Below are 24,490 nucleotides of genomic sequence, written 5' to 3' on the forward strand. Positions count from 1 at the left end.
ATGTAGCGGAAAGGCTAGATGTTATTGGGGTGGTTTCTCGGACAAGGATTAGCTTAAGCCAGAACTAGGCCTTAGTTTAATTAGGAAATAAAACTAGTTTGAACAAATATGCCTTCTTAAAGCGTAACTAAACACCTGGTCAGAGCCTGACTCCGCCCACTGTTAATATTTGAAAAACGCAAGAAAAGTGGGCAGATCCCAACGGAGATAGAGGGGAAAAACTAAGCTCGTATCAAGTGTGTGGTGAGATCGTAACAAGGGTGTGGTGAGCTTGAACCTGCTTAAGTCACAAGTTACTTTTTGGACCCAACATCCAATAGGAAAATTCAACTGCAGTAGCCACCGTTCAACCTGAAGAGGGCAGCACTCAGACGTTCTTACACCATATATTATAGTATTGAAACACTTTATATACAAATGTCAAAAAGCTTACTAAAATCAATGAACAGCACTAATAAAGCCCCATTCTTACAAGTCATTAACTAAAAAAAGTTGGTTTAGGGTTTAGTTACTCTTTAAAAGCATTACCTGTGAGGCTAAACAAAGGGCACTGATGTATTTAAAGATATGTCAGTGAAGTTGTTTGTGAATTCACTTTATTAGTAATTGTTTAAAGGTAAACATGAAGATGGTGGGTATTGTGGGCAAGCCCCTTTGTTGTCAGGTGGGCACTTCTGAGATTAAACAAGTATGGCATTGTAGTTTGTGAAGGTGTATGCAGCAAATGCTATCTCATGGCAATTCCTAAGTATTTATTACAAGTTGGTTAATTTGTAGTAATTGGTACGAGCACATTTGTACATTTTTGTATGATTTTTCCTTGACCCCTGTGACATTGGGGTTAGGGGTGGGGTTTCATTATTGTTTTTTATGATAATCGTACAATTAACTTCATATGAATTAGCCAACTCGTAAAATATGCACACATTCTCGTGAGATCAGGCTCGTGCAGCCACAAGACTTCTTTCAATTTCAATTGGATTATTGTGCTATTGACTTACACTTATTAAGCCGGTACAATGAATTCTTAATAATTAAATAACAAGATTGTTGAATCAGAAATAAGCCTTGAATGTTTAGGACAATGTTTGCTCTTACAGTACTGTATCTATGTGAACATACCTATATTCACTGTCTGGCTGCAGGTTCTGCAACAAATGGCACGTGTTGTTGCCCAGGCTGATGGTCTGTTCGCCCAGTTTAAGCGTGTAAGAAATGATCTCTGATCCGTTGCTGCAGGGTTCATCCCATTTCAAAACCAAGCACGTGGAAGGCATGTACACACCACTGTCTGTGGGGTCGTTCTCTAGTATGTACAACACTGACACTGGGTCAGGCACAGTGGCGGGGGTCAGACAGCTCATCTGCTCGCTGTATGGTCCAGCACCTGCCTGATTTGCAGCCTTAAAACAAAAAAGAAAACATAACTTATGTATACCTGATTTCTTGAACAATATGTAATGAATTATCTATGAATTAACCAATAAATTAACCAAATTAGAAAGTACTAATTATTTATTATTATAATCAAATTTAAATCAATAAAAGTGATCTAGTTCTAGTAGATGTTCTAGAGGAAAGTCTTTCTGGAAGTGCTAAAAAATGTATGGCAGCAAGCCCTTTCAATGCCAATGATTTGAAATGAAATGCTCAGTAAACACCCTGTATTGGTGTAGTGTTCAGGGGCCGGTTGCACCAGCTGTGCGTAAGTTACAACGTAGCTTAGTTACGACGTAAATGGGTACTAAGTTACAACTTACGCACTACTAAATGTTTTTGCGTTGCACCATTAAACTTAGTTTAAACGTAACAATACGTTGTAACTAAATATTTACGGAAGCCTCTGTCCATGAATAACGATTGGAATAAGATGTCAGCCAGATTATATTACATCAATGAGCTCGTAATTAATTATGAAGAGCCACAAGTTCGTCAACGAGTTTTCAAGAACTGTTTAATTTTCTGTGTATGCATCAATTGAAATAAGATTTAAAATTTCTTCCTGTTTATTTTCTCCTCCATGTGTGGGATAGATATTTTCAATTAAAAGTGTAATGTTTTGAGTTCGATAATGTTTGCCTTTACGTCTTTTTAACTTTCAGTTAAGGCGAGTCAAGAATGAGTTTGAAATTACGTACTGTTCAGACTATTTCCTGTTTACCCATTATAAGGCTTGTGATTGGGCTAAGAAAAATAGATGTCATTCTATGCGACAACGCATTACTTTAAGGAGACCTTACGACCTACTAGCTACGTTCTGCCTTAAGAACAAATGGTGCAACCGAATAAAGTAAAGAGTTAGTTATAAACTAGCTAGTAGTTACTAAGCCTCTAGTTTGGAATTTTTCGTCCCAGTTTAAGTAAGAGCTTACGAACGACTGGTGCAACCCTACCCTGATGTCTTCATAGTTTTATCTTAGACTTGGGTGCCCAAACTTGACCCTGAAGTTAGCGCCAACTTGCCTCAGCACACCTGCCTGGACGTTTCTAATATAAGACCTTAATTAGCTGCTTCAGGTGTGTTTAATTAGGGTTGATCTAAACTCTGTAGGACACCAGCCCTTCTGGACTGAGTTTGGGCACCTCTTAACTCTTCTAATTTATATCTAATTATCAGTTTTATTATCTGTAATAGATAAGAGTTACTTGTCTGTGATTCCTCATAAATGAAAATGATTAAAGTGATGATTATCTGTTCATGCTCGTATTAAACAACTCTCAGCACTGTTACAGTAGCAGCTCATATATTTCAAACATAATGACTAAAGCCTTTTTCCAGCCTCAATGCACAGACTGATACAGTTAATGAGGCATCAACTTTTCAACTTTTAACTTTTCCTGTTATACTGTTCTAGTCATAAATACATTGATAAAATTATGAGCAAGAATTACAAATATATCAACTGTCTGCCAAGCTTTGGTGAGACTGCAGTGGAGACACTGAATTAATATACTGTAGTTCACACAAATATTACAATTCTTTCATAACCCTCATGCCATCCCAGATGCATATGACATTTTCACTCGAACATAAACTAATAATTTTATATTAAAATGCTTTCATTTTATCTATAGGATTTAAAATGTTAAAGCTCCAAAATGCACTTGGATCCATCATAGAAGTAATCCAAATGACTTAGTGGGTTAATAATGGTGATTTTCTATTGTACAGTACAGCCCGGTATGGTAAGCTACCACGCGGATGGGCTTTTCCATTGGAGTTTAGTGCCGCTTCAGAGTTGGTGGGATTAAAGACTTTCCGTTACAGTTGCACGGCGCCACTGCCGTGACATTACTGTAAAAACACGGTACAAACAAACACAACTCGGGTTCAACGGAGCAAATCGATGGAATGGTGTTCTTAATTATCATCATGTGCATGTTTTTCACTGCTAAAAGGGAGTTTAGGAACTTGTACAAAAAAACACAGATGACAACGTCACTTAAGTTTGCTCGATGGCACACGAGGGTAAGCTAATCTTGAATTTTAGTTAGTAACAATTCTCTCTGACCAATAAGTGATTTGCAGTGTTACACGTAACAGTTTAGTATCAGTACGTCTCATTTGGAACCTCAACCGAGGTGGTACTAAAAAATTTATTTGGTACAACTGTAGGTACTGTACAGTGGAAACCCCCCCCCCAAAGTGAGCTGTGCTGAACCGTAACGGGCCGCATTATTCGATGAAAGCGTGTGTAAATGTGTTTAAGTGAACTGATACCCTTTTGAGAAAAAACTATTGAAATCAAAGCAAATTTATCAATTCAACAGAAGAAAGGAACTGATATATTCAGGGATGTTATGATGGTGAGTAAATTATGAGCATGTGCTACTCTTTATCAAATGGGTCTGCGAATAAGATAAAAAATATATAATTTACAACAGCAAATTTACAGGATATAAAATAAACACTACCTAATGATTTAATAAGCAATATGTTTTCAGTGAGACCAATGTTTTCTAGAGAAAATCATGCTTTTAATATTAAAGGTTCCTGTTGTCTGTAAACCCATAATAATAATAATAATAATAATAATCTAGTTATTTTATCTTTCCTGCTCTCAAGGGCATTGAGGCTCATAAAGAAAGTAATAAAAAAGGCAGCCATATAATGAATTACAAATAAAACACGGACCATTTACAATCATTTGCCAAGAATCACGGCGGTGTAGGAAAGTGAACTTTATAAGGCATTCTCTCCTCGACCTTACAGATATATTATTACACACTCACAGGCCAATTAAATTCATGCTGTTCTAGGTAAAATCACTGGGCATGGACTAAAGCTTTTTTTGACTTGATGGTAAAAGTAACGTAGTAGTAATGAGTAATATAATGGCGAGTACTGCAGTAATACCTGTAGTCTGCAGTTGTACTGAGTTGCAGGTGTCAGGTCTGAGATCTCCCATTGTGTATCAGGGCCACAGTAAATGATTTCCATTGGCTCTTCATCTCTGCCCCACTCCAGACGATACTCAGATATATCCACCCCTGAGCTCTCTGGACTCTGAATTGGTGGGAACCCAAACAGTGAATGCAAATATTATTTCACTCACTGTCTGGGTCAAAACCCTACTTCAGTTCTCATTATATCATATCAATTCATATCAATTCAACTTTATTTTGTATACAGATTGATAGAAAATTTGATTTGATATTCTTCATGCAGGCAACACACAGTAAAACAAACAAACAAAGGAAAAAAAAAGAATTAATAATTTTTTGTATGATAACGTCTATGTTGTTAATTTAATGACAAACGCATTTACATTAAAGCATTTAGCCATGCTTTTTAACAAAGCCAACGAAGAAAATGCAAAATAATTAATTTGATTTTGTTCTAGTTTCAATCCATTTAAATTGTATGTTGTTAATAACAATTACAAATTTGCATCCTGTTTGCAGGAATTCCAATTCCAAAGTTCCCATGAAATCAAAATTTGTTCTTTTGGTATAAATGTGTCATTCCTATCTACAATAGAAACTTGAGTGCTCCAAAACATTAATAAAATAATCGGTAACACTTTACTTAAAGGGGTGTGCGTAAAACTGACACAACACCTTCATAATCATGTCATGAACATGAAGGAGATTTTATGCACATTTATGACAACTGTCCTCAACTAAAGTAGTACACATTGAACTTGTCATTAAAGTGTATAAAAGTGTTCATACTCTGTCAGATCATTTTAAATACCTAAACAAAATGCAACAGACACATCAAAAGATTATACTTAACTTTATGTATGTGCACAATATTTAATTAATGTAATTCATTAATTTACTGTAATTAACTGTTTTCCAGTGATATGGACCCAACGCTGCATGGCTTAACCCAATTATTGGACGTTTTTCATTTAATTTTATGTGAATCAGTCTCCAAATGTATCAATTTTAATTATTATTACTGGATGATTGATTTAATTAAAACATTATGAACTGAAGAATATTCATGACGCTGTTATAAAACCATTTGACAGAGTATTAACACTTAATGACATTTCAATGACAAATTATATTTGTACCACTGTAGTTGAGGTCAAGAAAAATATTCATAATGCCGTTATAAAACTTTATGACAGAGTATTAACACTTAATGACATTTTAATGACCAATTAAATTTGTATCACTGGTAAAAAGTGGTCAGTTATGTTGTCAATGTTAAGTTGTCATGACAAGTTATGATGTATTGGTTAATGACAAGTTGTCATAACAAAAACATCTCAAACAATGTCATCTTTGCATTAAAAATGACATGAATGAATGGGGCCCGCGGCCGGCGCATGTTTTCAATTGTGTCCAATGGAAGCTATGCGTTTTTCAAATGAGCCAGCAGCTAGCGTTTTTTTCCAAGCTGAAAACCGCCGCTCAGCACTGAGCGTCGAGAGTTAAAAGAGATTCAACTTTGGGTAAAAAGCTCTGCTCGTCAATGTCAGTTTTTACATGGCCGTCCAATCACAGTGAAGGAGGGGCAGCACAAGTATCACAGCAACCAACCGACTCACAGCTAAAGTATCACAGCTACCAAAGCACTCGGCTGAAGAAAACTGGCACTCAGCTGAAAAAACAGCTGGCAATCGGTGTCCTCCAGGCGTTTTCAGCCGCGTTTAAAAGTTTTGGTTAATGACAGTCGTCACAAATGTGCACAAAATCTCCCTCATGCTCACGACACGTGTCATGGCATGATTATGAAGATGTCATGTCAGTCTTATTAACACCCCTTCAAGAAAAGTGTTACCAAATAATCTCTCATTTCCACAAATATGAATCAAAATTTTTATTACATCATTCCAGGCTGTGATGTAAACTAAACGTTATTGGCTATTTAAAAAAGGGAGGAGCCTTCGCTCTGTATTTAAATTAAATCAAACGCAAATTCACATTTGAATTGCAGACAATGTATCTATACACATCTTTACTTCATTTTAAAAAACTTACTTAAACCTATAAGCGGAATTGTATCTAGTTAATGAATAGGCCAGAAGTCTCAATATGTAAATCCCTTACATTTGCACACACACACACACACACACACACACACACACACACACACACACACACACACACTACACATATCCAAAAATTGCACAGATTAATTGAGATGTGTACCTCCCAGCTGACCAGCACACAAGTATTGGACAATAAAGTGAGGGATGGTGCCGCACATTGACCGGGAGGACCAGCTGCAGTTGTTACTTCTGTTGCTTCAGAGAACTGTCCATACTAAGCAAAGGAGAAAAAGGGAAAACTGAATGCATGACACCAAAACTAATGTGTTAGAAAGTAAATTCTGGACTCATTTCAACTAACAGGAAATTTGCAGTCAGGTTTGGGAAGAAAGGTCTGTGTCAAAAAAAATTAAAGATGATCTTCATAATGTCCATCTAAAAATCAAAGCATGTTTCCAGTATCTGCTGTGAAACATATTTGCATCAATTCTTTCATGTCTGACAGTCCGAATCGCCCAAAAATAAGTAAACAGACTAGGGGATTAAAATCACCCAAGGAGTCCTACTGTAGCAGTAGCACTAACACCGAATGCTGAATTTACACTCCTGCTATAACAGATAGAAAACACTTTGAATGTTAAATTCAAACAAGCTAAGCTAAGAGGATAAAGTATGTCTTTTTGCCTCTATGAACACTGTCGGGTTAAACATCGAGTATATACTGACAGAAAGACAGGTAAATAATTATTGCAATTTGAAGTTAAAGAGATCTCATTGATTAACCGCAGGGAAAAGATTGCAACTAGAGGATAGTTAATCCTGATTAAAGCGATTTCTCCAATACAGCTCTCAATTCTAGACAGATTCAAATGATTGACTGGTGGGCTACGTGACAAAAGTGAAGCAAAGACAAATCAGGCACTGTGATCAATGCCACAAAATACTTAGAGACTGTGGTGCATTATGGGCTGCGGACTTTGGAGACATACACATGAATTGATTACAATCCTTACTCAGATAAAGATAGTACTGTATGGTGGGCAGTAGATCTATAAGTAAATACGAATTTGTCTACATATTCTTACATATTTTATAAATGACCCATAACAACAGTTGACATTAAATAGCTTTATTCTCTAATTTATGTATACATAAAATCCTAATGGGATGTTAATCAAAAAAATAGTCATTTTGGACTCGTGCATGCATGGCTGAATTTAATTATCACTTCACTTGACTATTAAAGCTGCATTCAGTAAGAGACATTTGTGCCGTGACTCACCCCTGCCTCATTGGCAGCACGCAGTCGAAAGCTGTAGGTGGCGCCAGGGAGCAAACTGCCCACAGTGCACTCCAGATCAGAGCCATGATAGACCTCGGCTAGCTCGGACTCCCCCTCCCTCATTTCCAAACTGTACTCGCTCACCTCACATGCCCCCTCAGAAGAGGGACAGTCTTAGATGAGCGAAAAACACAAAGCACTTTAGCACACCAAAAGTCCCATTCTAAAAATGGTACAATTGAGTTATTTATACATAAAATCATAAAAACATTTGTTACAACAATTAATTATTGTGATGGACCTGTTTTTTGTAATATTACATATTAGTAGAGAGTTTTAGGTCCTATTTGGTGCGTTATTTGTATTGGCTGATTGAAGAAAATAAGGAATTCATCTCATGCACAATATTAGATCACATTTTTTCAGCCATTCCACAAGCACCAAAAGGTTTTTGAAAGCAGTGGCCCGATACTGAAGCGCCATTAGACCAACACATTTGCAGAGAGTTGCTGCCCACAGACTTGTTTGCTATTAACATTTGATAGATCTGGTACAGGAAAGCAGTTTTGAGAGTACAGCATATCGCAGACAGTTGCTCTGACTCATTACTGCATCATTTCCTTCTGCTACTGGAATTCATTTGCAGAAATGTGACATTGAGGTAGAACAGCAGAGAATTGTGACACATTAATAAAACGATGAAAAATACATGAAATTGTGTCAAGGTGAGAATCACTTCTCTCCGTCCTGAGTAGTTGTTATAATTTCACATTGTTTAAATAATTAAAAACGATATTCGCTTTAGATTATTCGCTTTAGATCAGCAATTTACAAACCTGTACATAATGTAAAAAATCGAATTCCTAATAATGCTTCCCGATAAAATGCAACCTGAAAATTGCTTTGGATAACAGATAAATGAAAAGACATAACGGAGAATAAGGAACGTAAGCAAACTCAATCTTTTCAGAAAAGACATGGATAGGAATAATAAGTGGAAATGAGAAAGATATGACTATATAATGACGCATTTGGAAAAGTCTCACCCCATTGTAAGTGCACTTCTTTGTGTTTGGCTTTACCCACAATCCTGGGAGGCTGGCAGCGCCCTGGAGCTACAGACAGCGTACGCACAGACAGACTCTCCGAGCACTGCGAAGACACATGAAAACATCAGCATAACATTTATACACTATGCGTATATGTGACCCTGTCTGTGAAAACCCAGCAAAGTCTTTATTTCTTATTTACTGTTTGCGACACAAAATCATCCTGCATAATGTAGCATTATTTGACAATAAAACCTCGATTTTTTTTTAAAGGTCACATTTTTCCTGATCCCATTTTTCAAACTTTAGTTGGTGTGCAATGCTGCTGTTAGAGCATAAATAATACCTGTAAAATGATAAAGCTCAAAGTTCACTTTTAGGCGATATATTTTCTTTAAAGGTGCAGTGTGTACCTTTTAGAAAAATCTCTTGACAGAAATGCAATATAATATACATAACTATATTATCAAACGTGTATAAAGACCTTGCATAATGAATCATTATGTTTTTATAACCTTAGAATAAGAAATTTTTATCTACATACACTGCAGGTCCCCTCACATGGAAGTCGCCATTTTGTGCCGCCATGTTTCTACAGAAGCTCTTAACGGACAAACTTTATTTGATAAGTTGTATCTTCTCTATGCGTTTCAAAAGCAAGGGGTGAGTCGTGGACTCACAGTCTCACCACTAGATGCTGCTGTAATTTACACACTGCACCTTTACCAGAATTCCCCTTTGAAAGCCTACAGCGAACGGCCGGTTTGAAGACAGCCCTTTACTTCCCGATTGAATGACGTCAATAAAAAGTTTTTGAATAAACTCCGCCCACAGTAATACGTCAGTCACCAGCTAAGCTCAAACAGCTCTAAGCTAAGCTGCTGTCGAATCACAACACACTGAACAAACTACACAATCAGAACTTGTTACGTATTTCTGAAGGAGATTTCACTGACAGGATCACATATAGATGTAAATGTATCTATACAGCAAGTCCTGATATTTCCATTAGAGATGTGCGTTACCTGGCTGTGGCCTCCAGTGCTGATGCTGCAGGTTCGAAGTCTGTATGAAGTGCCAGGTTTCAAGTTCTCGCACTCACACTCTGTGGCAGGCCCACTGTATGCAATGTCCCACTGATTGGCTGTCAGATATACAAGATGTGTCAGGCAAACATTTATTTGCATGACAAAAAGTTTCAGTCTGTATGTTTTATCAGTCAGTGGGTGATGGAAGTGGACCGAATGCTCAAATAAATAAATCCACCACACGATAAAAATACAAAGATTTAAATACTGATTATATTCTTATTATATCCACTTTCTTCTAGAAAAAGTCTGGCACTGATGGAGCATTATTGAAGCAAATAAGGAATTACAGTACTAAAGCAAAGCAAGAAAGGAGACATAAGGAGCGACAAATGTAGGGGGGTGCAAAATGATAGCTATAACATGTTTTTTTGGTGATGTCTGAAGGACTGGATGAATTTTTAAATGCCTTATGGTTAATGAAAAGATCTGCAATTATACAATTAGCCAGAGACAAACAAACTGCTTAAGCACGCAAATGACAAAATGTGCAGACAGATGGAGACCGGTGAGCTCATGCATGCATAAATACATTTACACATACCGTCAGAACTTCCTTCTGAAATCTCCAGCAGGTATTTTAAGATTTCTGAACCTCCATTGTCTTGTGGAGGGTCTATGATGTGAAGACAAATACAGAATATTAGAAATAGACAGATGTATAAAATGTCCACCCATAAAACCCCACAGCCTTGAGTGATTCTGAGAAAAGACAGCAACAAAACTCTTAAAAAATACTTCACACTCATGTAATGCTAATAGATGATACTTTAATATTGTACATAACATGCTACTGAATTTTAATGTTCATTCATTAATACATCACAGCATGGTACTCCACTATGGTGCATGTTATTACAGTAAATGATGATATTGCTCTAGTACATCTTCACAATATGCAGTACTGTGCAAAAGTCTTAGGCAACCATGTCAGAATTAGATTTGTTGTTTTTGCAATGTTATAATGATCATGTATAACTGTTTCTCAGTCTCTTTAATAGAATACATCCAGATAATACAGGAAATAAAATGTAAACTGATGTGTCAAGTTTTTCACTTGAGCAATAGCAGGAAACTGCAGGATCTCTTAAACCTAAATAACATTTAATACCAATTTCTCATTTAAAAAATGTGTTTAGTGCCACGAGAGGTCACACTAAACACAGACGATGCCTAAAGAAGATATTTAGTCCTGATTTTTTTTTATATATATATTTCATGTATTTTCTATTTGTATCTTAATAAAATAGATTGAAAATTAAATATGGATGGACATTAAAACTTCTCAAACAACAAGTCTGGTGGTGGTGGCCTAAGACTTTTGAACAAGTATTCAAGAAGTTTTACAAAGCTGATCTATTCAATTCAATAGAGTTTTAGAAAAATCATAAAACATAAGCAGCAGAATACAGCGGTTAAGATTAACCATACTAGCAAGCGTAGTAATAATGTAATGTATATAAATATGGAGGAAGAAAAATGACTTAAGTGTACATAAATAAATAAATGAATAAATACATAAATGCATAAATAAATGTAGAAATACATAAATAAATAAATGAATACATAAATAAATGCAGGAATAAATAAGTAATTAATTAAATGCAGAAATAAATCAATAAATAAATGTAGAAATACATAAATACACGTAGAAATACATAAATAAATGTAGAAATAAATGTAGTGGTGCAAAAATAATAAAAATTAAAAGTTGATACTTCTGACACAACAATACATGTATTTATTTATGTCTGCATTTATTTTTTGCATTTAATTAATTACTTTATTTCTGCATTTATGTATTTATTTATTTTTTTCTGCATTTATTTATTTATTCATTTATTTATTTCTAAATTTATTTATTTTGCATTTAATTAATTACTTATTTATTCCTGCATTTATGTATTTATTAATTTTTTTATTTATGTATTTCTACATTTATTTATTTATTTATTTATTTATATATGCATTTAAGTATTTATTCATTGATTTATTTATATACACTTAAGTCATTTTTCGTCCTCCATATATAAGAGGGTGCTAAATTAAGCCAATGTCAGCTGACTTCCCAGGGGTTGAAAAATCTCTAAGAGAAAAACCCTGCGGGAAAAATCCTTGGTAGAGAGCCAGACATAGCTCATTCTATAGAAAATATATAATAAAATAAGTAAGATTTTTTTTACAATTTTATGGGGATTAAAACATAATAAATATGTGTATATACACGGATAAGTAGATTAGATTGATCTAAATGAGTTTGGCGTGTGCCTTTAGAAACAGGCATATAAAAAATATCAATTCAATGTCTAAACTGAATTTTATCCTCCTTACTGTGAGAAAACAGACAGAATTGATCACACTGCAGGACCGGACCAAATAACACAGCCTGCATCCTGTTTTCAAATGAGGAATTGACTTGAAAAGTGGCAAATATCACAATTTGTTGAACTGCTTCAAGGGCTACACTGAGCAAAAACAATATCAACTGTTGGTTCATAATGCAATGCATGTGTATTGGCTATTATCCCAAATACAAATATATTACACATACATCTACCATGTGTAAATATAAACACTTGACATTTTCTAATATACCTTTGCTCATTTTGAAGATTCAAAAGACCAAGTTCAAATGCAAAACGAATTGCGCGCTGTCTAGCAGAGCAAATGAGATTTCCAATTTCCCTCACAGCCAGAAACCAATTCACCAAACACAAACGATCAAACTGAAGAGTTCTGCTACATGCACACAGACAGACATAAGAAAACAGCCCATACCCCATTTGACACTGAAGCTGTAGGGTCTGATAGGGCCCTTGATGCAAGGTCTGGAGGGCGGTCCGGGTTTGTCTGGACTGGTATTACACACCAGCACCTCGCTGGGACTGCTCCTGCCCTCCAAGTTAGAGGCTGTGAGCTGCAAGACACAAAAACAAAGTTATTTAAATTGCAGAATGAGAGACACAAATAAATAAAGTTAACTAACGGCACCAAACCGATTGCCATAACAATTTTCTGAGAGAAACTTGAAAGTCAGAGCTAAGATGCTAAGGGCATTGTGGTAGGTTGTCAAGGTGTAGTGTTGTGGTTGCTATGGTGTTTTGTGAGGATTTACGATAGTTAAAAAAACTCAAGAAGTCTCAAGTACCTGTATTCTGGTCCTTCTGGATATATTATTGTCTTTATAGCACACCTCTCTTCAACAAGGCACACAATTTAAAATATTATTCAGGCAGTGTGGAGTGAGTTACATGCCTCATTAAATGAATAGTTAAAATGCATCATTAATGGTCAAATGTGAACAGTAATTACTCTTGCTTTGGAAAGCACCATTAGTGTTTGTTTCCTTCTTCTACAAGGCAGAAACATTTACATTTACACATACATTTATGCATTTGGCAGACGCTTTCATCCAAAGTGCATCCTTGCACTGCTTTTAATTCATTTCTTGTATCAGTATGTGTGTTCCCCGGGATCAAATGCAATGCTTTTCCAGCTGAGCACTGGTCCTTACCAACTGATGCCATTGACTAAACTAGTTTACATGTCGGATTACTTAAACAGTGATGTCATAAATGTCGTATACACTTTTTACATAAATCACCTTAAAGTCACAGAAAATAATATGTTTGGGTGGTAAATAATGCATCCATATACACCATGGAAGTCATATAAGACACACTGAAAAATCTTAGCAGCAGTGGCGGCCGGTGACTTCTATTTTCGAGAGCGCACGATGCAAAGTTCGTCACAACATGTATGTAGCCCCTCATATGTGTGGTTCGTAATTTCAAAATGTGTGTTCAGCGTGTCGAGTGAACCTATGTGCATCACATGTATTGTCAAAATAAGTGCCTGCTGCAGATAAAAGAGACGCTCGCGTTTGCCAGATACTCGCATAATCTCATGTGTAATCAGAGTTTACTGTTAAGGGATGGTCTTGCGTGTATTTTGTGAACGTGAGGGTCTCTTTTATCATAAACGGTTTTGACGCGTGTGCAGCAGGCACGTATTTTGACAAAACATGTGATGCACATGGTTCACATGACGCAACACACATGACACTCCGTACACTTATTTTGAATTTGCGCCCCTCGGAAGAGCAGTCACGAGCCGCCACTGCTTATCAGTTTAATAAACGATTTAAACTACCATGATTTAGTCTGCTCTTAACGCATTTAAAACGCAGAAATATCCAGAAATGGAAGCACGTCTTTCACAAACAGCTTGATAGAGGGTTTTATTGTATGCAAACAATGGCCACAAATTAGGAGGTAATGACATAACCCATTTTCACACAGCAGCTTTAATAGATGCTGGCAGAAAACCCCTCAAGAGGTGTTTGCCCACTATTCAGAGAAGCTACTGTTAATTAGAAAAGCACTTAAACCAGACCCACTTACTGCATTAAAGCAGCACTTGTTGTGGGACGTGGTCCACTCGCAATTTTATATGAGAGTCCACTGTGTAAATGTGACAGAGGAAAATATCTAGATAATAATAATAGAAAAAAGCAATTATTGTATGAGTCACTGGTACGGAGAAAGAGGTTTGAGGAGTTTGTGTAGCCGTATGATCCGTGCCTAAATCATCAGATGTTCCTGTAGCACAAACACTCCTGCTGTATTGCGGATTAAACGGCAAGTCATCCTCACATGTAAACAAAACAGTTTGTACCTGTGAAGAGCATGTGTCACAGACTATTGCCTAATCATTAGTACACTGTGCTTAACCAAAACACAAGGTCAGTATGACTTGACAATACAGGTTTGACCAGTACTAGAAAGCGTTGTTCTTTGATAGAAACATTGATAGAAGGCAATGAGCGTCTTTGGTGTTTTTAGCATGCCATTAATAATCATTTTGCATCCTGTATGTTGTGACAAATGTATTGTTTATGAGCTGTCAAATCACTGCAATCTCTACAATAGCACAGCTCTGACCATAGATATAAATATGTTAATTTGCCCCATCTCCACTCTTTCACACCACCTCAGACCATAGATATATACGTAAATAGATGCTACATTCAGCAGTTTCAGACACATAACTGCTAAGTTCGGTTTTACACAATGCATACGTGAACACTAATCTTAAGCGCTGATCTTAACAGGTTACAGCACTCACTGCATGTGTGAACAGCACAGAAGCAGAGCTCAGAGATCACAGATCATTTCAGCGCCCAGTCTATGCTGCATCCAAACATAATTTATAAAACGGGCAGTTCTGGTTCTTCATTCTGATTGGTTGAAACGCATTCCAAGCCGTGATAAAATACCCCGGTAATCCCACGGTTCAGACCGCATTACATAAGTATCACTGCGCCACTGTTGCTGCGTACTGATTTATGAAAATAAACACCACACTCTTTAATCATATTTTTAATTTGTCTACAATTGCACAATTAATAGTGATATCAAGATAAATTTCAATAAATATTGTTGAGTCATCTCATCAATAAAGAGAAAACGTTCCCTGAAGAGTTTCTACCTCAAATTTATATTTCCGCTATCCACTGGGTGGCACAACTTACACAACTTAAACACTGACGCATTCACTCAACACTAAAAACACCGTCAAGTTTTGATCATGGCTCTGAATCTGATCTCTTATAAAAGTTCTTCACAAAAATGGAATTATGTCCGCTTTTGAAAATTTGAGAGGCGATAAGAGAACAAATGAAGGTAGGATGGTCTGTTCTTTCATTTGATATTTTATGTTTATTTAAAGAAGATCGTTTTTCTGTAAGGCATTAAACTAAACTGGGTGGCAACTTAAAAAAAAAAACGCTGACGGGGAAAGAGTTAAGCATGCTTCCAAGCATATTTGATCATCACTTCAACAGTTGCACGATATAAATGTTAATGTATAAATAAGATGAATGTTGATTTATAAAAAAAACACCACAGTCTTAAATCATATTTTCATTGTGTCTTTGCTGCGTCTGTGTTGGTTGGGAACTGCGCTCTGTTTCAGTCACACTTGATTCTGAGGAACTACTTTATTTGGCGGAAGAGTAATATTTGTACTAATATTATTTGTGTTTTATTTTATGAAATCCTGCTATGTATATGAAGTAACCGTTTTATAAAAGCAATAAGCCCCGCAAAGCAGTGGGGTTCGCGTCGTGCCTAACAACGCCCCTTAGCTGTTATAAAATTCACTGGTAACCCACTGCTTCTTGGGGCTTATTGCTTTAATCTATGACTCGAACTACTGATAAACGCGTTTAACTTAAATTTATGGAGAAAATACTGTTGAATGATAAATTAACACACTGCTTGTCTTAAAGCATATTAAAAATACCACATAGACATATAAACAACAACAACAACAACCTGAGTTTCCCCACAGTGGGACTTTTAAAATGCACTCACCCTGAATTTATACTGTGTACTTCTCTTCAGGCCCTCTACAGTACATGTCAAGTTTTCTCCAGTGTACTTTGGGTGAAACTCTGTTCCCTGTAGTGTCACAAACACAACAGATCGGTGTTTAAAGGGTCATCTGTACTGTAGTTAAAGGTGTGTAAAGTGAGTAAACATTTTTTCTAATACTCTAAATACATTTTCATTATTTTATTATATAAAATACTCAGCAATGGTGTTTAATGATGAATTTGTGCATGATTCATCTTAAAGCACATTAAAATACCACATAGACATGAACAACAATAAAAACTTGAGTTTCACCCCAGAAGGGCTTTAAGACACAGTCGTTATTGAAAATCACTAGAGAATGTTGCCATCATGTTTATTCCCATACAATGTTTTCCTCTTGGATCTCCAGCGTGTATGTGACGGTTTCCTCTGCGGTGCAGCCGTCAGGTCTGTTCCACTCCAGCGTGATCCATGTGATTCCTGCACGCACCAGTCGAGGAGCGTGGGGCAGGTGGGGCAGACTTCCAGTCGTGTAGAAAACCACCTCAGGACTATAGCCACTGAAATAAACATACACATACAAGAAAAACAGCATGTCAATGACCAGGTCACATAGAGAATCACACACCACACAGAGTAAAGGAGTGGATATGGGCAATTCTATGCAAATGTTAAACTTCTTATAAAAGCAAAGTTTTTGCCCAAAGTTTGTATCTCAGATGTCAATATTTGGTGGTTATAAGTAAATAAGTCTCTGCTAAAGTTTTAAGTGCGTGCAAATTTCAGAATTATCACATCCATAACAGAAAAATGTTACGTCCATAATAGGGCTGTCACGATTAAGAAATTTGGCTGACGGTTAATTCTCTAATAAATTGTGATGGTTATGATGATTAATTTCCTGTTTAGTGCTTTGACGATTAATTACCTGTTTTATTGCTTTGACATTGAATTCTCATAAATTTTTTGGTTTGTTCATGAAATATTTTTCACACATTGTTGTGATTATTTAAATTAAATCTTTTGAAGGTTAATCTGGCAGTAAATAAATATTAATACACATAACACATATTTAAAAGTAATTATTTAATGAATATATCTTTCAAAAATTATTTTTAAGAAATAAACACAATAAAGTGTCTGAAAAATACAAGAAAAGCGCAATCAAAATAAACCGACTATACCAGAACAGACCTTAAATACCAATCCTACTAAGGTCACATTAGTACTGGACCACATGTCTGGGGTGGCTGCAAAAAAATAAAAAAATCCTTACAGATGCTTAAGAATAGCATCCTTCACTTCCCTTAACTCTTTCGCCGCCATTGACGAGATATCTCGTCAATCAAGAGAAAACGCTTCCCTGCCAATGACGAGTATTTCGATTGTTTTTGATGATTATTTTTAAACCCGGAAGTATTGCCCTATGGCAAGCGGCTGCAATTCCGTGTCTGTTTTAAAGATCGCTCTAAATGGGATCTCTATGAAAGTCCGTCACAAACATGGAATTATCTCAGCTTTTTGCTCAAAATGTGGTGTTTTTGCAGAAACCTACCCATATTCAAAAGCTGATTACAAAAGAACTACTGAAGGTAGGATGAAACGTGTGTTTTTTTTTGAAAGCAGAGGGTCTGTTCTTTCATTTGTTATATTGTATGTTTATATATTTAAAGAAGAACATTTTCTGGAAGGCATTAAACTTTTGTGAAAATCATGAAAAACGCTGGATCTGGCTGGCAACTTTTTAAAAAAAACATTGGCGGCGAAAGAGTTAATTTAGAATTGCTAAATGTATGTTTTACCTGGCAGTTCATACTGCTTATCAAAGTTTTGCAGCATTTCTTTAAATGCTGTTTTTTCCACTCTGCGTTATACAGTCAGTTAAGGAGCGCCATCTGATACTTTCTCGTTTATATGGGCGCTGCAGCTCCCCCTTGTGTTTTTAAAGAGATGTGCAATCATTGTGGTGTTCTGAAATCATCACGATAAGACGATTATTTTATCATTGTGACAGTCCTACATCCATAACGCTGTTTCTTCCTCATAAATGCGCATGCAAAAATGAAAATAAAATAAATATTATTTGTTCTTTGAACAAACATCCTTTCTCAATTTGTGGTATTATTGCTTCTGATTTGTGCATTTTTATTCACAGAAAACAATGTATGTTGTCTCCCAAAAACTGTTCTTTTTTGTCCCTCATCTAAAAAAGAAAACGCAAGTATAGACTGATCATTAGGGGATTAGGAAAATATAAACACATGTTTCAATATACTGGTAATTAATACATCCTCTTAAAATGTATATTTCAAGTTTTGACTGTAAATGTCACATCCATAACGCTAGAAGTGCTCATATACATCTAAAGGCTTTATTCATTCATTATCTTTAAAGGAAAACACATAACAAGGGCAATAATTTCAATTTAATGTGTTAGCTTATAAATAATGCAAATAAGTGTTCCTGTTGGTTGGTGGTGAAGAACTGCATTAGTAGGACAAAAGGGTACTTTTTGTACACATGTACTGATAAAATGTATACATTGTAATGCACTTCAAGTCGCACTAGATAAAAGTGTCTGTCCAATGCATAAATGTAAAAAAGTAGCCTAATGCTTGACAGCATTCAAAGACAGCTTTCCACCTATGCCCCCATTATAGCCTGACAATTATTCAATTACATGAAAAAAACAATAAAATTGACTACTAAAGTCACATTTTGTATTGCCCAAAGAATTATTTACTAGTCTGCTACACTAATGTTTGTAAAATGTATTTATTTAAGGCTATTCTTCAGCGAAAGCTACTATGCTAGTAAATGATTCATTAGATAATCAACATAATAATTCCGTAGATAAATAAAACTTGCATCATCAAATACTACTAATGCACTGTAAGAGCCTCAACATCTTATTGCAAGCAGTTTGTTCATTAGCATTCCTCTCAGGCAGGACTCTGTTCGCTCAAGTTTACAGAGCTGCAATATGAAACTTCCAGGCTGAATTACAGAATTTGAATAGTTTCTCTCTCATCTCTCAATAGTAGCCCTAAATCCTGTTTCTTCCAATTAACTGGTCGTGACAAGTTTACAAGAGCCCACAGTATTTACTGCTTGTGGGAGAACGTCTATAACTTCCTCCGAGAAACTGGAGATGTTAAATGAGTTTTCCCTTACTTAAAAAAAAGTAATAAAAAATGCCCTCTTCAGACTGAACGAAAGGTGGTTGGTTGGAGGTAGACACGCATATTTTAGCTTTGCTGTTTCACCCTTTGAAAGTCTCCCCGATATTAATGTTAGAGAATGAAAATAGGACGAATGGCCATGTTTATAGTGTACTATAGATGTAACCATCTTCCTTCAAGAGGCCAGCAAACATTACATCTCTCAGTCTGATATAACTGTGCTTAACTGCAAAAACTGAGCAAGGACATTTCTATCCATCTTTCTGTCAGTGTTTATGACAGGGGTGTCTAATACTGCCCCGCCGGGAGGGCTGTCATCTTAAAAGTTTAACTTTAACTGTAAAGTTTAACTCTTTAAGGGGCAATAATTAGAATTTTAATAAGTTTTATTAATTAAAATCAATGTCTTTATTCATAAATATGTCCTCGTTGGTGTCAAATGACCTCTGCCAGTGATCTGACTTTTCTTTGTAAGCTTAGAATTTCTCCTCTTTACTTACATTAAACGGGTAAGTCCAAGGAGGCATCCATATAATTCCGCCGTATTGATAAACTATAATAGCAGAGAGGGACAAAAAGCACTATAGCCTACCAACGCGTTTCCACAACGCGTTTTCATTCAGAACATGTGAACCAGCTGCAACGGACAAGGAGATCAGCGATACCATAACGGCTACCGTAGTTGCAACACGCATTTGGAAAGGGGAGGAGCTAAAAAGCACTGTTTGTTTGAATGCAAAATACAATTCCACCACTAGATGGGGGTAAATCCTACTTATTGCCCCTTTAAGTACTATTTCTAGAAGAACTTAATGCATTCCACGCTTGTTTTAACAAGCAGGACTTTTCAACTGAATGTGAAAATATCTTGAGAGCCCTCCCTCCTCCAGACCCTGATGAATCACCACCCTTTATCGTGGAAGATGTGAGGCATCAGCTCAGCAGATAAGCTGGGCAAGCCCCGGGTCCCGATGGCAACTCAGCATGGGTGCTGAAGAATGGAAAATGTGGAAATTGTCCATCATAATCCCTTTTCCTAAGAAACCTTGGCCCTCTGAGCTTAACCACTACCGACATGTTGCTCTTACATATAATTGTGAAATGACTGGAGAAGCTGTTGCTGAAGTCTTGCCAGCTGTTGATCCACAACTGGACCTCCTCCAATTTGCCTATAAGGCTAAAAGAGGCACAGATGACGCTGTATCCTGCCTGCTGCATCTCCTCCTTCAGCACATGGATTCCCCTGGAAATTTTGCTCGGATAGTTTTTGGCTGATTCAACTTATACGCAACTTCCTTAGCAACAGGCAGCAAGTAGTACGGATGGGTTCGATTACATCTTCTGCTTTTACTATCAATACCGGAGCAGCGCAGGGCTGTGTGCTAAGTCCATTACTGTATACACTCTACACAAATGACAATATCAGCCCTTCGTCTAGCATAAAATACTTAAAATATTGTGATACTGACGACACAGCCATTCTTGCCCTGCATAGAGACAACAACTCAGTCATGGATTATCAGACCACTGTTACGCACTTCACTCGGTGTGAGGGTAACCACCTGAATTTTAATGTTAGCAAGACCAAAGAGCTGATAGTCAGTCCCTCAGCACCGTATTGTTATTCAAAATCAAACAGTTGAAATAGTGGTCAACACACTCACCTTTGCTCAGCACATTATTGCTACTTTATCAAAGCATTATTCAGTCAATTTTATTGTATTGTTCAACTTTTTTTCAGCATGCTTTCTGTTAGAAATATGGTCAAACTCACAAAGGTGTCCAATATTGCTGCAAAAGTTATAGGTCTTCCAACACCTAACCTTACAGAACTCAATAACACAGCTATCGGACGCATTGCCATTTCAATATAATGGGATTCCACACATCCACTTAATGAGTATCTAGACCCTCTGCCCTCAGGGCACAGGTACAGGGCCCGCTTTGAAAGAAGCCCGATTCCCTCAGTCATTTCACTGCAAAAAATGACTTTCTTACTTAGTATTTTTGCCTTGTTTTCAGTAGAAATATCAAAAAAATTCTTGATGAGCAAAATGTCCTAAGAAAATAGGTCTAGTTTTTAGACAAAACATATCAAATTTAAGTGCATTTGTGCTTAAAACAAGCAAAAATATCTGCCAATGGGGTGGAAATTTGTTTTCTTAAAATTAAGCTTTTAAGAAATTGAGCTTTTTCTGCTTGTTTTAAGCACAAGTACTTAAATGTAATATATATTGTCTAAAAACTAAACTAGAAAAATTACAGACATGAGTGTTATTTTGAATGTTTCTTGACATGTGTTTATTTTGACTGTAAAGTAAACTGTAGTCAGATTTCCTACAGATTTCTAGCTAATGGGTTTGTTTGGGGTTGGAGCTAAACTGTAAGAAAGTGGCATGGCAGATGTAGACACCCCAGGTATTTGAAAAAGAATAGCTTACAAGTTAATAACAACAGAACTTTAATTTTATGAAATGGAATAACATTAAAATGGTAAGTATATTACATACATTTATATACTGTAGGGCTGGGCTGTAATACAGATTTCTCTATTCTGTGTATACAGCGAAATGTAAATAAGTGGGTGTGGCTAATTCTGAACTCCTGCATGTTAGACTGAGTGACGGAGAAACACGTGAAATAATTCACACATAACAAACAAACAAATTGAACTGAATTGACTTCTTTTTCGAGGGCGCACGATACAAAGCTCATCACAACATGTATGTAGCCTGTCATGTGTGTGGTTCGTCATTTCAAAATATGTGTTCTGCGTGTCGAGTGATCCTACGTGCATCACGTGTCTTGTCAAAATAATCTAATGCGTAATCAGAGTTTACTGTTAAGTAAGTGTCTTGCGAATATTTTGTGAACGTGAGCGTCTCTTTTATAATAAGCGATTTCGAAGCGTGAGCAGCAGGCATCTATTTTGACAAGACACGTGATCAATTCAACAAACACATATTTTGAAAACACAAGCAACACACATGACACTCCGAACACATATTTTGAATTCGCGCCCCTCGGAAAGGCAGTCACCAGCCGCCACTGCTCCAGTCTCTCTATCTCTCTCTCTAACTTTAACTTGCCCATATTTTAAAGCTGGGGTGAACAATTTGTTAAAAGGTAATTAGTAAATGGCAAATTTCAGCAAATTTATATATTCCAAAAACAATATGAACATAAAAACTCTTCAAAATAAAGGAGCTTTACGATGCCATAGAAGAACCTTTTCTGTCTGAATGGTTTTTAAAGTACCTTTAACATCTGAAAAACCTTTCTGTATCACAAAAGGTTCTTTAAAGCAAAAAAAGGTTTTATAGAATATAAAAATTTATATAGAAATGGTTCTTTAAAGAACCTTTGACTAAATGGTTCCTTGAGGAACCAAAAAAGGTTCTTCTATGGCATCGCTACAGTATGAAGAACCTTTTAAGCACCTTTATTTTTAAGAGTGAATTTGAAAAGCATATACTGTATATACCGTGAAATCTACTAATGTCTAATTTCATGAAATGGATTTTTGGTCATACCGCACACCCCTACATTTATTCATAAATAAGAGAGAGGGAAATGAGCTTTAATGTCCGTATGTTGCTCACATCAAGGTGACTTTATAATTCTCTCCCTCCATTAAGATTTGAGAGATGATGATAATATCAGTTTACAGTGGGATAATGGCCTTGTTTTATCACGCGCAAGGTTTAATGCTATTCATAATGTAGAAAACTCATAGAAAGAGCCTTATTATCCCAGTGTCACCTCCATTTAAAGCTCAAAACACTGCTGGTCACACTACGTTAAGCCTTTGCTAGACCTTAATTTGCATGTCACCCAACCTAATAGTATGCAGGATTAGAATTAGTGCATCCCAATCCAATGGACATTGGAAACACTGATTTTTAAAATGAAAAGCATGGACATTTCCTAGTTCAATAGTCAAAATATCACTGATATCTTATTTTTTAGTATCTAATATTTATATCTAACTTCAAGGACAAAACTTTTTAAATGTTTTCATTTTTATTGATGTGGGTTTGCGGAGGAAAGAACACAAAAAAATGTGACTGCCCCCGCAAAAGAGGTACATCTGGTCACCTTAGTCTTTGTTCAATTACTCAATTAATTTATTAGCATAGCTCATTAGCTCACTTAATTAGCATTGCTGGGCCCGAGCTAAAATAGCTAATTTGACATTTATATAATAAATATTATTTATATAATTAAATAGTTATATAATAATAGCACATTTCAAGCTGTGACATTAACAAGAGGTCTTTCTGTATACTCAAAATGATGTGCATTCCATCATCAGTGTGTATGTCTGCATGTGTGTAAGTGCACGATTCTGTAGCACTACCTCATTCCAACGTCGTTGCGTGCCGCCACCCGAAACTTGTATGCCATAGCCGGACACAGACGAGTTAGTTTGTAGTGCCTTTGGTTTCCTTTGTAACATTCTTTAAAAATGTTTGTTTTTTTGCCCTAACATACGACAGAAACAGATGATTAACACAAACATCATGAACACTTGAAACAAGAAACGAGCGTGACAAGTGACATATTGCTATTTTGTTCTTATTGTCTAATCAACCAGACACTAAACTGACCTAAATTAAAGCATTCAGTTTCTAGAAACCACCGCAATCATCTGAAAGTGTGACAGGAGTGTGTTTTACTCTGTTAAGAATGATTACTCAAAACCCATTTTGAGGCTGTGAATGGGTACAAATGTGAATTGGGCTGATGTAAGAGAGACTTGTCAGGCATAAAAAGTGCAAATTAGAAAAAGGCAGTCTTTCGATATCTCGTCCAATTGTGAACAAAAATACAGCATTACCTCGTCCCACTCTAAAAGATAACTGGTGATTTTTGATCCATTGTCAACTGGCGCCTAAAAAGAGAAATAGGAAAAAACAGACACATTAGTAAACTAGTAACTAATAAAAAGTACTACATATTTTACTACATACTGTTACTGTCCTTCAAAAATGTAGTATCTCCATATTTGGTTATTTTTATCATTTTTATTGTTCAGCCTTTATGCCTGTCAGTAAATT

The 24,490-nt window shown here is 36.2% G+C and overlaps 1 protein-coding gene across 3 annotated transcripts in view; it reads right to left on the reverse strand.

Annotated features, from left to right (window-relative positions):
• Positions 1–24,490, reverse strand: part of fndc3ba (fibronectin type III domain containing 3Ba) — a 152,053-nt gene that overhangs the window by 21,796 nt on the left and 105,767 nt on the right. For all 3 annotated transcript variants that reach the window (XM_055202173.2, XM_055202170.2, XM_055202171.2), the window contains 12 exons: positions 24,271–24,324; positions 23,791–23,915; positions 16,634–16,808; positions 16,246–16,332; positions 12,647–12,785; positions 10,413–10,484; positions 9,806–9,924; positions 8,778–8,883; positions 7,732–7,904; positions 6,610–6,723; positions 4,358–4,507; positions 1,123–1,403 (listed from right to left, as the gene is read on the reverse strand). In XM_055202173.2, coding sequence (XP_055058148.2) covers positions 1,123–1,403; positions 4,358–4,507; positions 6,610–6,723; positions 7,732–7,904; positions 8,778–8,883; positions 9,806–9,924; positions 10,413–10,484; positions 12,647–12,785; positions 16,246–16,332; positions 16,634–16,808; positions 23,791–23,915; positions 24,271–24,324 — 1,595 coding nt within the window. The remainder of the gene's footprint in view (positions 1–1,122; positions 1,404–4,357; positions 4,508–6,609; positions 6,724–7,731; positions 7,905–8,777; positions 8,884–9,805; positions 9,925–10,412; positions 10,485–12,646; positions 12,786–16,245; positions 16,333–16,633; positions 16,809–23,790; positions 23,916–24,270; positions 24,325–24,490) is intronic.

The sequence above is a fragment of the Misgurnus anguillicaudatus genome, chromosome 2, assembly GCF_027580225.2.
Source record: "Misgurnus anguillicaudatus chromosome 2, ASM2758022v2, whole genome shotgun sequence".
Lineage (NCBI taxonomy): Eukaryota > Metazoa > Chordata > Actinopteri > Cypriniformes > Cobitidae > Misgurnus > Misgurnus anguillicaudatus.